The following is a 14684-nucleotide window of genomic DNA, read 5'->3' as shown; positions in this document are numbered from 1 at the left end:
TACAACGTTTAGTGTGTGAGGAGTGGGTTCTGCAAGGAGACCAGCCTACTATCCTTTATGCTAACTTTTGACTAAACAAATGTGTATACAGATTCACTCTAATGTGTTCATTGGCAAACCCACCACTTTTGAGAAAAGTTATGTGTTGAGGACATCTAGAACTGTCATCTCCATCTCAAAGTAGACCAAACCCTTAAAGATGATTTTCCCCCTGCCAGCCATCTGTTCACACTCCCACATGACACTACCTTCTCCGGTTCAATATAATTCAGGCAGCTTCACCACCCATAAGTATTGCCTAGGGATCATCACAGACTGCAGAGAAGTGGTTCTCAACCTTCCTAATGCTGCAATCTTTTAATACAACTCCTCATGTTGTGGTGACCCCAACCATAAAATTATTTTTGTTGCTACTTCATAACTGCAATTTTGCTGCTGTTATGAATTGTAATTCAATATTTTTTGAGATAGAGGTTTGCCAAAGGGGTTGTGACCCACAGGTTGAGAACCACTGCTATAGGTCACCGAAAGGTGTTAAGATCAGCCTTGGGCTGAGTGCTGGTGGACTGATTTCCAGGTGATATCTGACATTGCTCTTCAAGTCGTGTACATTGATCTTGGTCACCTTAGAGATAAACTTTCTGCTTATCATCCTTATCATCCTTGGACTTTTCACTGGGCAACAAAATCTTTCTAATTTTCCTGGAAATTTCCTGATTTTAACCCTGAAGATACTATATCCTTGGAAATATCCCAGTTGCCAGTAAACCAGGAGGCTTATGTCTTTGGTTAGTGAGGTCTGGGTGTTGAGACATCATGTGAGAGGATAGGGAAGGATCAGGAAAGCCTAAGGAAACCATAAGTCGAACTTCCATATCTGGTGTTGATTTGGACCTTAAAAGAGAGGATGTTAGAGGAGGGGCTTGATGTTAAGATCAATGAGGGAAACTTCCCCCTAGTCAGCTGACTTACTGATAGGCATTTCACATTAGTGAGCTCATCACCTCCCTTCTAGAAACACTGAAATTTTAAAGATGACTTCAAAGGGAGAAATATTTGTTCACAATTCTGTGGCTGACATGAGCTTGGTTGAGAACACAAATACACTTCTGAAGTCAATGCTGATGGGAACATTTGCCAAGGGGACCAAAGAATAAAAAGAACAAATGCTTCTGCTGCCCTCACACAGGGCACAAACACAGGTTTGACATGAAAGCGCCAGAGTCCAGAGGTCTAAATGGTAAGCTCATACTTAAACTTGACATCAAAAACAAAATGGAGAAGGCTGTGCTGCACACTAGGCCAGCACTGATCTTGAAACCCTAGAATAGCAGGCACTAAAAATCCCAACAACACTGAGCTACAATGAAAGTATAAAAAGACTTCCTTTTTTTCACTTGGACTTTGGTGTCCATCTTAACCAAGCAGAATTAATTCACAGCCTAGGAGCTCTGCAAGCTGATGTTTATTTATAATATTCAATATTCCCATAAGCACACATGTTCCAAATGGAAGGTTGCATTTTGATAATGCCTGTTTCTTCATTAAGATTTCATCATCCACCTACATTAAGAAGCCTGGCCCTACACTTTGTTGCTTCTGCTTTCACCTTGTGGATTCCTGCTTTATTTGCTTAATCTCAAGTTCCTGGCTTCCCAGGCACTCAAATTTGAAACAAGCAAAGTTCATGCATTAGTGTATCCTGAGCATACATGATTTATGAATGGCAAGGTTCTTGGCACAATTTAATGGTATAAGAGAGACTTTTGTTTTAAACATTAAACTGAAAGTTAAGAAGTAGCAACAATGGATGGGATATCAGAACACACAGACTGCAAAGAGGTCCAAGATTCACTGGTTCTTAGTTGTTCTTCAGTGTGTGAATGGATGTTCTCACCAATTTAATAAACTATATAAACATCTAACATCTAGACAATTTAAAAAGTGCTTTAAATTGTTATTCTGAGAACTTACCTAGACAAACCTTCATTCTGCAAACAAAAAAGCTTATATTTATGTAAATTAAGATGTCAACTGCTTTAAGTATCCCAAAGTAAATAGTTGGATTTTTTTTTGTACCAGACATTATATTATATTCAGAATGTTTTTCACCATAGTTATTATTTCTCTGATGAATAATTTAGAAATCAACCAGTGTTGGTGTTATCAAAATTTCTAAGAAAAGTTGAAAATTTTGAACTATAGAAAAAAACTTCTCCCTTCTACCAAGTCCTCCTTCTACCAAAAAAGCCCAAATAATACAATCTGTGATTAACACTTATATCTAAAGCCTATTTAGTAGCAAAATAATCATTAAATTAATCATTTCAAATGACACTTTGTATTTGTGGTGTCCCAACCACTTAACAGATATAAGGAACATCCAAACTTTCCTTGCATGTGGTCAAACTGAATGCCTTGTCAGATTATGACTGTGTCTTCAAATAACAATGCAATAATTTTACATTTAAATGATGTTGTACCCTGCAATAGTTGCTCATGAGTACTTCCAGAGGACCTGAAAAGCTTTGCTGTCCATGTGAGGAAATGAGGGTTGATAAAACCATGGCTTGAACAAGCTCAGGATTCATAAACAACTGAAAAGATTGCTTTCTGTAGAGGCCCTTTATGCCGTTTATGATAGAAGACCCCCTAAGCTACCGTCCCCATTCAGGGGGCTTTTTGTCCATTTCAGAGAAGTCGGCCAGTGAGTGGAGCACTGCACCGCACCTGGGCATGATGTTACCTTGTAGATTTTGCAATGGCAGAGTCATGATGCCTCCAGCTGCAGCTGCTGCTACCAGCCCTTGGATGTTTGTGAGATTCGCTGTGGGCAGTGTGAGAACCAGGCCTTGCTGACCACCCAGCTGTCCCGCCATGTTGAAGGGGATGAGGATGGGCTGGTTGAGGGCTGGGGGGCCTCCCGGCATCACCCCGGCCACAGCAGAGGCTAACTGCTGTGCTGTCAGAAGTGGCTGCAAAACAAGAGAAACCTGGCTCACTTTCCAGCAGAATAAGACATGGCCTTTCAAAGCACAGTCCCTCCATTCTATCCAGTCAGATGTTTCTGAAGCAGTAAAGCATACCCTATCCCAGAAAAAAAAAAAAAAAAAAAAAAAGACTGTAAGGAAGAAATTATATTTTGACATGATGTTTCACTTATTTCTTGGATAATTTTCAATTTTTTTAAGAATCTCTGTGGAACTTAAATACTTTTAAGAGAAACACCATACCTTTACACATTGCAAATTCAATTGAAGTTTCATTTGATCCCGATTCTCATATATTTAAAGTGCTCAGCTAATTTATTATATGTAGTTAGAGAAAATTCATTGATGTTGGTAGGTTTTTTAAATTCTAATTTTGGTTCAAAAATAGTAATGACATACTGTTTTCAAGTATTACATCAACAAAAATTGTGTCAAAGATTATCTGAATGCTAGAAGGTCTTTAGTGATGCTGTTATGCACATCCATAGCTGGAGGGCCTGATTGCTGGCATAATCCTTTTGGAAAGCAATCTGGAAATACATAAATATCAAGAATGGCAAGTACATTCATCCCCATTTGACTCAGAATATACTCCTAGGATATAGCTTCAAGATAGAATTCAAAGGGAAAAGAGATAAATGCACAAAATTATGCAATACACTTCAAATTACATAAACGTTGAAGCAGTTCATGTTATAGCATTAAACTTGGTGAGATGCTGTGTACTTATTAAAATGGATCATTTTGGTGTCTAGGAAAGCTAAAAAAATGTTTCTGATATGAAAATAAACTAGATAGTTATTAAGTAAACAAGTGGTTACTATTGAAATGGTTTTATATGTGTGTGTGAAGATATAAAATGTAATAGAAAACAAAATACTTATACTTAAAGATAAAATACTAAAAAAATATTTTCTGTTAATTTTTTCATACTCTTCCCCCAATTAAGATGTTATTATAAAAACACATGTTTATGTCCACTCTTGATTGAACTGTCACGGTTTGTGTAAAAGGCAGCAATAGAGCACAAAACTTGTTTGAGTGCTGGGGTAGGGTCCTGGAGTGATATACTAAGATTATGGTTCTGGCCAGGCTGCATGGCAGCACAAGCCACTTGACCTTAGAATCCTTAAGCCAGGACTTTCTATACAGCCTTGTGGGAGCTGTGGAATAAAACATAACCACACATTTTTTTCTTCTACAGAATTCAAAATGAAACTCTTATCTAGGATTAAGGTTTTTTTGGGTGAAAAATAGAAAAGATATTGAAATATGGACATGATATAAAGTCAGATTATCATCACCAGACCCTACATTCCAATTATCCTACCAATGAGACTCAGTTTCATAACTTCCTGGAAGTTCTATGTCTCTTGCATGGAGAGGTCAAGTAAAGACCAGGTAGACTGTTCCAGAGTCTATCTTATTTACCCTTCTCCTTAATACAAGGAACAGATTCAGAGACAGAGGGCTGCTGCATTTGAAGGATGGGGGCAAGGGTAGGCACATTCTCTGGTTCTCCCTCTAGAGTAACCTCTAGATCCTTTGAAAGGAAGCCCTGAAGAGGTACTGGGCTCCCAATGTATTTGTTCACTTTACTGAATTCACATCAGTAACTTTGTTCTTCCCTTTAAAAAACACGAAGTTACTCTAAAGAACAAATAATCAGACTTGGGGAATAATAATGCTATTGTAACTTGGCCTTAAGGTTCCTGATAAGATATTATGGCCAATCAATACAATGCTAAAAGGGAAACATGTAGCTCTCATGAGGATTGTACACAGGTTTGGAGGCTCGACATGCAGAATTTTAAGACTGGATTTCAGGCTTAAGGTAGGGTATGCCTTCTTCTGGTTGTCACAGAGCCACGCTTCTTCCTTGTCTTGAGTCTGTCATTCTAATTATGTGACTTAGAGATATTAGATAGACCATATTAGGACTCATGCACCTCCAGGCACATCTGTGGACACACATATACAGAAGCACATAAACATATGAACACATGAGGTAAGAAGGATGACTTTATGAGGTTATGACACATGGAAGCCAGTGACTCATGTTCTAAGAACTCTATCTAGGCTTTGGTCTCCCAAATAGACACTGTCCAGTCTTCATGTCTATCAACCTGGAATTGTGTGGCCTCCGAGATGGGTGATAGGGTCTGAGGCTATTGGACAATTTCATGGTGATTAGAAAAAGAGTGTCTAAATTGATTCAAGCTTTATACTTGGGCAATCCCTCCTTGTACTGAAAATGATTAATTTCCAGGAACAGCAATGGCAGCAGCAGAGAGAGAAAGGCCCAGATATTTCTCTCCCTAAAAGCAAGATGAACTCAGAAAGTTTCACAGTCAGTGGCAGAGGTTAAAGAAAGCCCAGCCTTTTATAATTGTGTTCTACATCTCCATATAACCCATGCCAGGCTGCAAAAAACAAATATTGGACTTTAAAAAATAATGAATGTATTTCTTTATTAATGCAAGAGCTATGTGTGATGTACAGTATTGTCAAACCCAATAAGCTGAACTTGCATTAAAATTGCATTAACTTTTTTATATTAAATCACATCTTGTATTTCAAAAATGGCTATAGTAAGGTTGAAATAACTTAATTTTCTTCACACTCCAGTCATTAAAGTTTTACTTTAGAAAAAAAACTGCATGGTAACCACCAGCCTAGATGGAGTAGGTTTTAAAGGGGGCAGAAAACATTTCCACATGATTAAAACCAACCTTTCCTTTAAGAAGAGACTTTTGCAAACACATATTTTCTTGAGAGTATTTAATAAATAATGTAGTCATATAGCTTCCCATACAAAAATTTATCACCATCTTTGCTCTGTTGGAGTTAATTGGATTTAACTCATTATTATTTATTTGGTTATTTATATGGTAAAACCATCTTAAATGCAGCCTAATGGAAAGCAGTTGAGAGATACTGACCTGTGGCCCAACGGGAAATGGGGGGTGGGTCTGACTGGCCTGGTGCTGGTCAGGAGTTCCTGGCTCTGATAGGACTGTGTTTCCTCTGGCCCCTGGAATTCAAAAGAGAAAAGCTCCCTTAGTATCAAGACCAGCATGGAAACAGCACATTTCTGTGATATCACAGGACACTGAGGATTAGATGCCAATGAAAGAGTGGTTTTTCAATAGCTCCAGTTATGGGGAAAAAATGATGCTAAGGTACATGCAGGGTGGCCAAAGTCATTAGGACATAGAAAGGGAAGACAATAGGAAAAGGTATACTTCCATATATATACCAAAAGACTTTCATTAGACATCAGTTTGGATAGCACACTCTAGCTTAGTGTGTGCATGTGCACATGTGTTCGTGCATGTGTGTGAAACTGTGTCTGTTATGCTCAGGTGAATAATAGATAAACTGATTTTCCAGTCTCAGACATGACCAGGTCTGTTCATATTATTCCCTGATAGTGATTTTTTCCTTTTTCTATACCCTTAAGCTATCTCTTCATGCTGGCTTTGGATGGACTCTTATGAATGCCCTTTCCTAAGACCATAGTCCTTTTCAGTGCCCCCTTCTACAGTGTCCTAAAAGGAATATGGGTCTCCTTAGGCAAGTTTTCTGAATAGAGAGCGAAAGAGAAATGTCTCACCAGCAATTCACAGAGACCCACTACTGTAGGCACTGAACTCACTGTATTCCCATGCTGAGATCCTGTTGCATTTCAAGCACCCTGGCAGCAAATCCCTAAAGCCTTTGGGCATTGTCTGCATGCTTATGTGCTTCATTTCAGGACAATCCATAGTGGTTAAGATAATGGTAGAAACAATAAATACTTGAATAAAAAAATAAACAAAACTGCCAGCCATGTCTGAAGTGTCCCTGTTGGGGGCTTTTGTTTTCTTGGAGTTTTCTAATGGGGTGGTTGAAATCCAGTTCTAAGCAAACCTTAACAAGATCCACTTTCCTGGTGTTTGTCCTATGAATAGCAAGTGGAAGACATTTCAAACTCTGTTTACTGGCATGCTGAGGCCAACCAATGAAAAAAGATATGATTCTGTCATGCTTATAAATTTTAAAGAAGGTATTATTGGCTCATTTAAAACAAATTCTTCTATATAGTCTCCAAAGGGACAGACTTATAAATAATGGAAATGTGGAAAAAATACTTCAGCACATTAAGCTACAAATAAAATTGACTGCTACATATTATTCAATTGACTTCTATCTCCACAGCGATGTGTCAATCATAACAGCATTTTATAATAGGATTAAGCAATAAACGTGCAAAGCCATTATACAGAAATCTGAAAATCTGATTAATTTGTAATATTTTTTTCATGCAGAAAGTCAGGAATGGACATTGCTTTGGGAATACTTACAAGCATTCTATTGAAATTTCTAAATTGATTTGGAGCAAACTAATAAAAACACAGACTTGCTGACATTTTATAAACTGAATTCTGTCAGGATATGTTTGGCATTTTAATCATCACTGTCATTTAATAACAAGGGTAAGATGACCCATAAGGAGATACCAACAATCCCCATATATGCAAAAGAGCTGTCCCCTGAATTTTTTATATGTGGTTTATTTATTATGCTTGAAAACCAGGGCATGTTAAGCTAGGCAGTGCTTTATGTAGTATAATCTCATGGTCTCCATTCAGCCCCCAAACAATGCTTTTGATCAAATATTAAGAATAGGCTAATTTGCAAGTAACTAAAAATTCACTGCTTAGAAAAATGTGGCTGCTTCCTTCAGCTTGTTAGGTCTGGATTTTTATACCAGAAAGTATAAAAAGTTTTACAATGTACAGAAAAACAAAAAATTCCTTTTTTTAAACAAATAAATATACATTTTGATATTAAAATTTTCCATAGCAAAACAGGTCCCTTTGTATCCGATTTTCATCATGTGTTCAGAGTCTATTTTGGACTCTGTTCTTAACACATCCCACGGTAATGCTGAGGACTGATTCCATCCAGGAACTGTACCAACACTTGTGTATGTTTGCTCTCTACAATTCCATACAGATTCCATTTGCTTATATTTATCTTTTGGTGTTCTGAGGCCCTGACTGGTGCTCAGCAGCTTGTTCTGAGAATGACTATTCTCAAAAACCATGTTCAACGCAGTCTGGGGCAATTCCACACAATTTCATGTGTAAAATGAAGTCTTTCACAGACTCTAGAGGAGATTATGTATGCTTTCCCACCTGGATCAAAAGTAATGTTTCTTCTTAATGCGCATCTCCATTTTCCCCAAACACATGTATCACTCTTAACCTTGTAGGACCATAAACTAATCTGTTTGCTTGGAAGGCAGTTCCTGTAGAGGGGCCTTCCTGGAGCCAGAGGGGAATCCAGCAGTCAGAATGAATAAAAGACATTGGCTAAAGGTTTTAGAGATTTGAAGCAACACTTAGTGTATGGTTGCAAAGAATTTGAGGTTAGGCATTTCCATGGCAAAGACAAGAAAACATAAACATTATCAGCTGACCAGGAGCCTAGAAAACACAGTACACCACCGGAGACCAAGGGTCCCAAGACAGTCCTCTGATGTTAGCTCTGTAATGAATGACCTGTGCTTTGAAATACTATGTCTTTGTAAGCAACTAGTAAACATAAAAAAGTAATGTTGTGTGATGTTTTCCTAAAAAAGTGGTGTGGTTTGATCATATTCACCCTAACTCACTTCCTTTTCTTCTATCCCACCCTCTTAGGCCTTCATTCTCTATACTGGTGGTAACTCCTCCTGACTGGGAGCTCTCAGGCCAGGATATTTCATTCACACTTAGGGACTATTCAGTGATACAAATAAAGGTTTGGCTTAAGATACACGTTGACATTCATTTGATTACTTATTACTCTTTAGCATAAATCTTGGGAATATCTTTAAATTATTAATGTATTGACAAATTCTATCTCAGTTCCAATTGACAGACTGATACAGCATGGATCTAGAATGTCCCTGCAGCCTGTGTGTTAAAAGCCTTACTGCCAGCCTGTAATAAGATGAAGTGATAGAACCTTAGGTAGAATGGACTAGCAGAAGGAAGCTGAACCATTGTGGGCATGTTCTTGAAAAGGATCCTGGGATGTTGGTCCCTTCCTCAGGCTCTCTTTGCTTTCTGTCCACCATAATTTTGGTACCTATGGGGGTCCTGTCCATCATATGCTGTCTTGCTGAGACCTCCAAATAAAGGGGCAAACAGGCCATTGACTGAAACTTCTGAAAAAATAAGCCAAAATGAATCATCCCCATCAGGAACTTTGCCACAGTAACAGAAAGCTGACTTAAGCTTATAGAGGAAGCAACTTGGTATAAAGATTAAAGGTAAGGTTTCTTACATTTGAAACTTGGTCAGGGTTATATTTAGATCTACCAACTCACTAGGAATGTGGACTTGGAATTGTTTTCTAATTACTTACTCACCAGCTTTCTCTTAGGAAAGTCAGGGAAGATGACAGGGCTTCCTTCACAGGTTGCTGCTGTTAAGTGCCATATGAGATAATATGTAAATTCACTGAACACTGCATGCTTGCTATATAAATGCTACATCTGTTGGTTATTATACTTTAACAAAGTTTGCATTTAAAGTAGTATTTCATGTCATTTAATTTGTTTATAATATTTACCCATTGAAGCCAACTAATACAAATTATAATCTCCATGTGTGCTTATCTTGGAAATATCTTATACACAAGCTAAGGATATGCACTGACTTTAACTATGTACTGTGCACGGTAAGATCAATGTTTGGAATGGAGCTTAGTAACTGGGTCTCTCAGAGCTTACAAAATGTGATGTTCACAAACAGTCTTCCCTCAGTATGCAGAGAGTTGTTTCTCAGACCCTGTGAATACCAAAATCTGAGGGTATTAGTCTCTTACCTAAATATGCATAATATTTACATATAACCTATAGATACTCTCTCATTCACTTAAATCACCTCTAAATTACTCATAATGCCAAATGCAATGAGCATGTTATGTAATTGTTATACTGTATTGTTTAAGCAGTTATGACAAGAAAAAAGTCTATACATGTTTAAATGAAATTCTTTCCCAAATAATTCAATCTATGATCTACAATTTTAAATCTATAAATAAGATGCTGATGATATGGGAGGTCTCACTATAGGCTGCTAGTTTATGGTAACACACTCAGAAAACATAGAGTCAAGAGTCTAACAAGTAGCTTCTAAATTCTCTCACAGACCACAGCTTAGACTATCACTCCCCCTCCCCGCCCAACTTAAGTCTTATTGGAGCCTCTTGAAGCATTTCACAGCCCATAGTGACCTAGGGACAGAGAGTGGAAGACAGTATCTGTAGGGGCATTTCTCAACTCCACCAGGATTAAAGACAGCCGGGAGTGAATAATGGTGGCTTCACTGCTATGTGTGAGAGTTTAAGCTTCCTTTCCTTTGGGGACAACACACCCAGCTTGCACCACTGCATGCCACTTGTGTGACATCAAACATGAACCAAACATCACCACACACCACTGGAGTCATCACACAACACTGGTTTTGTGGGTAGCTGTTGAGTCATGATCAGCATGACTCCTCTTGCCTTCCCAGTTTCCTCACCCTGAACATACTCTTATCATGCCCAGATTGAGATTGCCGGCTTGGAAAGAGGAAGAATCAGCCTCAGACATACATTCTGTAGTTGTAGTCTATTCACAGATAATTCATGGAGTGGAAACCAAGTGGGAAAGGGTCACAGTGTGCAATGTAAAATCAAGGATCTTTGTCAGAAGGCCTCCTTCTATCAGTTCCACCTTTCCTGCCAGATCTCCAATCTGTGACTCACACTGCTGTCTGCCTGTCCCCGTTTGGAAGGAAAAGGAGGAGGAGAAAACAGAGAGAGAAAGAGAGAGAGAGAGAGAGAGAGAGAGAGAGAGAGAGAGAGAGAGAGAGAGAGAGAGCTCGTGTGTGAGTGTGTGAGTGTGTGAGTGTGTGTGTGTGTGTGTGTGTGTGTGTGTGTTATCGAGACTGGCCCAACCCTGCTTCCTTCAGTGTTCCCTGAGGACTGAGCCTCCCACACTCTGCCCTCTCTGTCCAGCCAAGCTCACACACAGTCCTGGGTGCCACTGATGATTCTAACTGGATTCCTCACAGTGAGGTTGGTTTTTAAATTCCTTTTTATTTGTTGCTGGAGGGCTTCTCTCGAGGTTCCACCAAGCCCCGCAGTCCCACAATCCACGTATAAAATAATCACTCAGACATTTATATTATTTATAAACTGTATGGCTGTGGCAGGCTTCTTGCTAACTGTTCTTATATCTTAAATTAATCCATTTCTATAAATCTATACCTTGCCACGTGGCTGGTGGCTTACCGGCGTCTTTACATGCTGCTTGTCAGGCAGTGTCTCTCCTCCTTCTTCCTGTTTCCCCAATTCTCCTCTCTCTTTGTCCCGCCTATACTTCCTGTCTGGTCACTGGCCATCAGTGTTTATTTATATAGAACGGTATCCACAGCACTTCCCCTTTTCTTCTTTTTTTTAAAAAGGAAGGTTTTAACTTTAACATGGTAAAATTACATATAACAAAACAATTATCGAGCAAGAATTACAGTTACAATATTAAAGAAGATGTCCTATCTATCTTATATTTGTGAGTTTAAGGTTTTATATCTAACTTATCTTTTATCATAACTGAGGAAATTACAACTATCTAGTCTTCAACCAATATTTACTTTTTTTCATTGTGACAGCTTTTGGTTAACACAGACAGCCAGGCTTAGCATCTCTTAGTTACTGCAATAGAGCAGAATCATGCAGCAGAATAGATTTGAATTTGCCTCCCTTTGTGGAGTAGACTCTTCCTCACAAGTCCCTTTAAGATTCAAATAGAGCGGCTTTGATCCTATGATGGGGAACTCCGTTCTGGAGCCTCTCCACGCTGTTTTTGTAAAGAGGACACTGTGGCGGCTGCAGGCTGAGAAGGAAAGGACTTAAATCAGACTGCTCACCTCAGTGTGCTCCCCCATGTCTGCCGTCATCCAACAGACAGCACAGGAAGCCCCCTTGTTAAGGACCAATGCATTTTTAATGAATCAGGCTCTTCAGAAGTCTGAATGGGGGATTCTCTCCTCCATGCATTAGCACAAACATAATCACATGAAGGTCAACGGGGCCTTGCCAGCTCCTTCTGGTATTTCATACCGATCTCACCGACTGTCTGCAGTTCTCACCGGTGGCTGAGGGATGCACAGGTTCCTGGCGGTTGAGGGCATTACTATTTCATGTTGAGCAGGTGAACTCAAGCTACGCAGGGCAGAAGGCCCATCTAAATTAAACTTCCCTTTCTTTCAATTTCTTCACTATTACTCAGTGCCAGAAAGGGAGTGGGAAGTGTTGGAAATGTCTATAAAATCCCTTTGCAGAGCCGCTGCCGCTGTTAGCCACTTTTTATTATCTGATGGGATCTCTTTACGACACTGGACACACACATGCTTATGGACAGAACTCTGCACACTGTTGGTGGAATTTGGGACTCTAGAGTAATAAGGCTAGCTCTATAAAGACACCTTAAATCCCACATTTGTTAATCCACATGGATTTGTGTGCTATTGCAGGAAGCCCAGAGAAGAGAGAATATCTGAGGATGTTAATGTGAAAATGTATTTCTTTTTACTGGCAGTGACTCATATGACCTTTGGAAAGAGAATATCAGCTTTCCTTGAGTAAAGGGCCTAGGTTCACAGTGGTGCTAAATGATGACCATTTAAGGCTGCATATATACATGAAGGTCAAAGGGAGATTTGGGGTATTGAGGCAAAGCACAAAATACACAGATCCCTTCCTTGGACTTGGTTACCCGCTAATGACTTTGTTCAGTGGCTCATTCAGTTTTACATGTGGATTAGTTTTTGTACTCTATAGAGATTTTAAAGATTTTTTTTCCTCAGAATTTATCAAATCTCCCTTAAGTCTTTCTCCAACCTTTTTTTTTATCATTTGTTTTCACATCTATCTAATAAAAGCAGAGACCAACTCCTTTGATATCCAGACCAATGTCTACAAATACTTGGTGGAGAGAAGTGAAAAGAGAGACATCAAACACGAACAGAATCCCATGGCATGCTATTGGTTGATAAAGAGCTTTGGCATAGGCAAGGTCCCTGGGTGCTCTTGTCTCTTGGCGAGTGTCAGACCTCCCAGGTGAAGACTGTCATCTCCTGATATCCTGCAGGCCAGCTCTGGGCTGCATTGTGGCTGCATGAGCTACATATGTGAATATCTGTATACATGTTGTTATTAGAAACTCTGGAGTGAGTTGATATTCTTAAAAGGATGGAACAATTTAATCACAGATTTTAAGCCACGTGGAAATGGTGTAATTTTAAATCCAGAAAGCCTTGCTCAGATAACATGTATGAGGAAATGGCAAGGTCACTCATTGTTCAGAGCTACCCTCAACACACTGGCACTGCATGTAGTGTTTCTTCTTGATGGTGGCACTCTGGTTCTGTATGGATGAGGCAGATTCTGTGCATCCAGCAGCTTCATGTTCATCTGTGGAGATTTGTAACATGATTCATCTATGCCCAGCTCTATGAAAGTGTCAGCTACACAAGCTGGGGTGCTCAGTGCAAATAAAAATGCAGGTCACCGAGCAGGGCAGTGGTGGTGCATGCCTTTAATCCCAGCACTCGGGAGGCAGAGGCAGGCAGATCTCCGTGAGTTCGAGGTCAGCCTGGGCTACCAACGGAGTTCCAGGAAAGGCGCAAAGCTACACAGAGAAACCCTGTCTCAAAAAACCAAAAAAAAAAAAAAAAAAAAAAATGCAGGTCCCTGACCTGACCTGGCACTGAGTAATCAATTGCCTTTTCTCTGAGCCACAACCTCAACCTTCCACAGAGGGACATATCAGAGCCCGCAGTCTCCTCAGGGTACCCAAAGGCTATTTGGACCAGTGGTGGCTGGGAGCACTCCAATGAGGAATGTTCAACTTGGCCACTTGAGCCCATGTCCCTTAAGAAGAGCAGAAGGAAGGATTAAAAAAGCCACTATGGATGGGTGGCGGCGGCGGCGGCGGCGGTGGTGGCGGCGGCGGCGGCGGTGGTGGCGGCGGTGGCGCATGCCTTTAATCCCAGCACTTGGGAGGCAGGGCCAGGCAGATCTCTGTGAGTTCAAGGCCAGTCTGGGCTACAGAGCAAGATCCAGGACAGGCACCAAAACTACACAGAGAAACCCTGTTTCAAAAAAAAAGCCTCGCCGGGCGGTGGTGGCGCACGCCTTTAATCCAAGCACTCGGGAGGCAGAGCCAGGCGGATCTCTGTGAGTTCGAGGCCAGCCTGGGCTACCAAGTGAGTCCCAGGAAAGGCGCAAAGCTACACAGAGAAACCCTGTCTCGAAAAAAACAAAACAAAAAAAAAAACAAAAAACAAAAAACAAAAAAAAAACAAAACAAAAAAAAGCCTCTATGGAAGAGAGCAGGGAGAGGTCTGGGGACCACAGGTTTCCCGATCTCTCCATACCCGCTCTACTGAGTTTACCAATAAAACACAAATCAAAAGGTAAATTATTATGACTTTTAAACTAAAGCCTAACAAGATTTGACCCAAACTGCAAGACTGTATGGGTCAGCTGCCCTCAGCACCTCTACTCACTCAGTTTCTAAAATGTTCGGAGTTATTTATTTTTAATCAGAAGTCTTCCTAATAAAGCACCCTCAGTTTTTAATCACACCCAAGCTTATACCTGCTTCAG

General features: G+C 40.0%; 1 protein-coding gene across 1 annotated transcript in view; it reads right to left on the bottom strand.

Annotated features, from left to right (window-relative positions):
* Positions 1-478: 478 nt before the first annotated feature.
* LOC119088042 (POU domain, class 6, transcription factor 2-like) overlaps positions 479-14684 on the bottom strand; it is a 127269-nt gene continuing 113063 nt past the window's right edge. The window contains exons 2-3 of the mRNA XM_037205922.1: positions 5933-6024; positions 479-2975 (exon numbers count right to left, since the gene is read on the bottom strand). Of these exons, the coding sequence (XP_037061817.1) occupies positions 2658-2975; positions 5933-6024 (410 nt within the window). The 3' untranslated portion in view covers positions 479-2657. The remainder of the gene's footprint in view (positions 2976-5932; positions 6025-14684) is intronic.

The sequence above is a fragment of the Peromyscus leucopus genome, chromosome 5 (genome assembly GCF_004664715.2).
Source record: "Peromyscus leucopus breed LL Stock chromosome 5, UCI_PerLeu_2.1, whole genome shotgun sequence".
In the NCBI taxonomy this organism is placed as follows: Eukaryota; Metazoa; Chordata; class Mammalia; order Rodentia; family Cricetidae; genus Peromyscus; species Peromyscus leucopus.
This window is presented reverse-complemented; position numbering and strand designations above follow the sequence as displayed.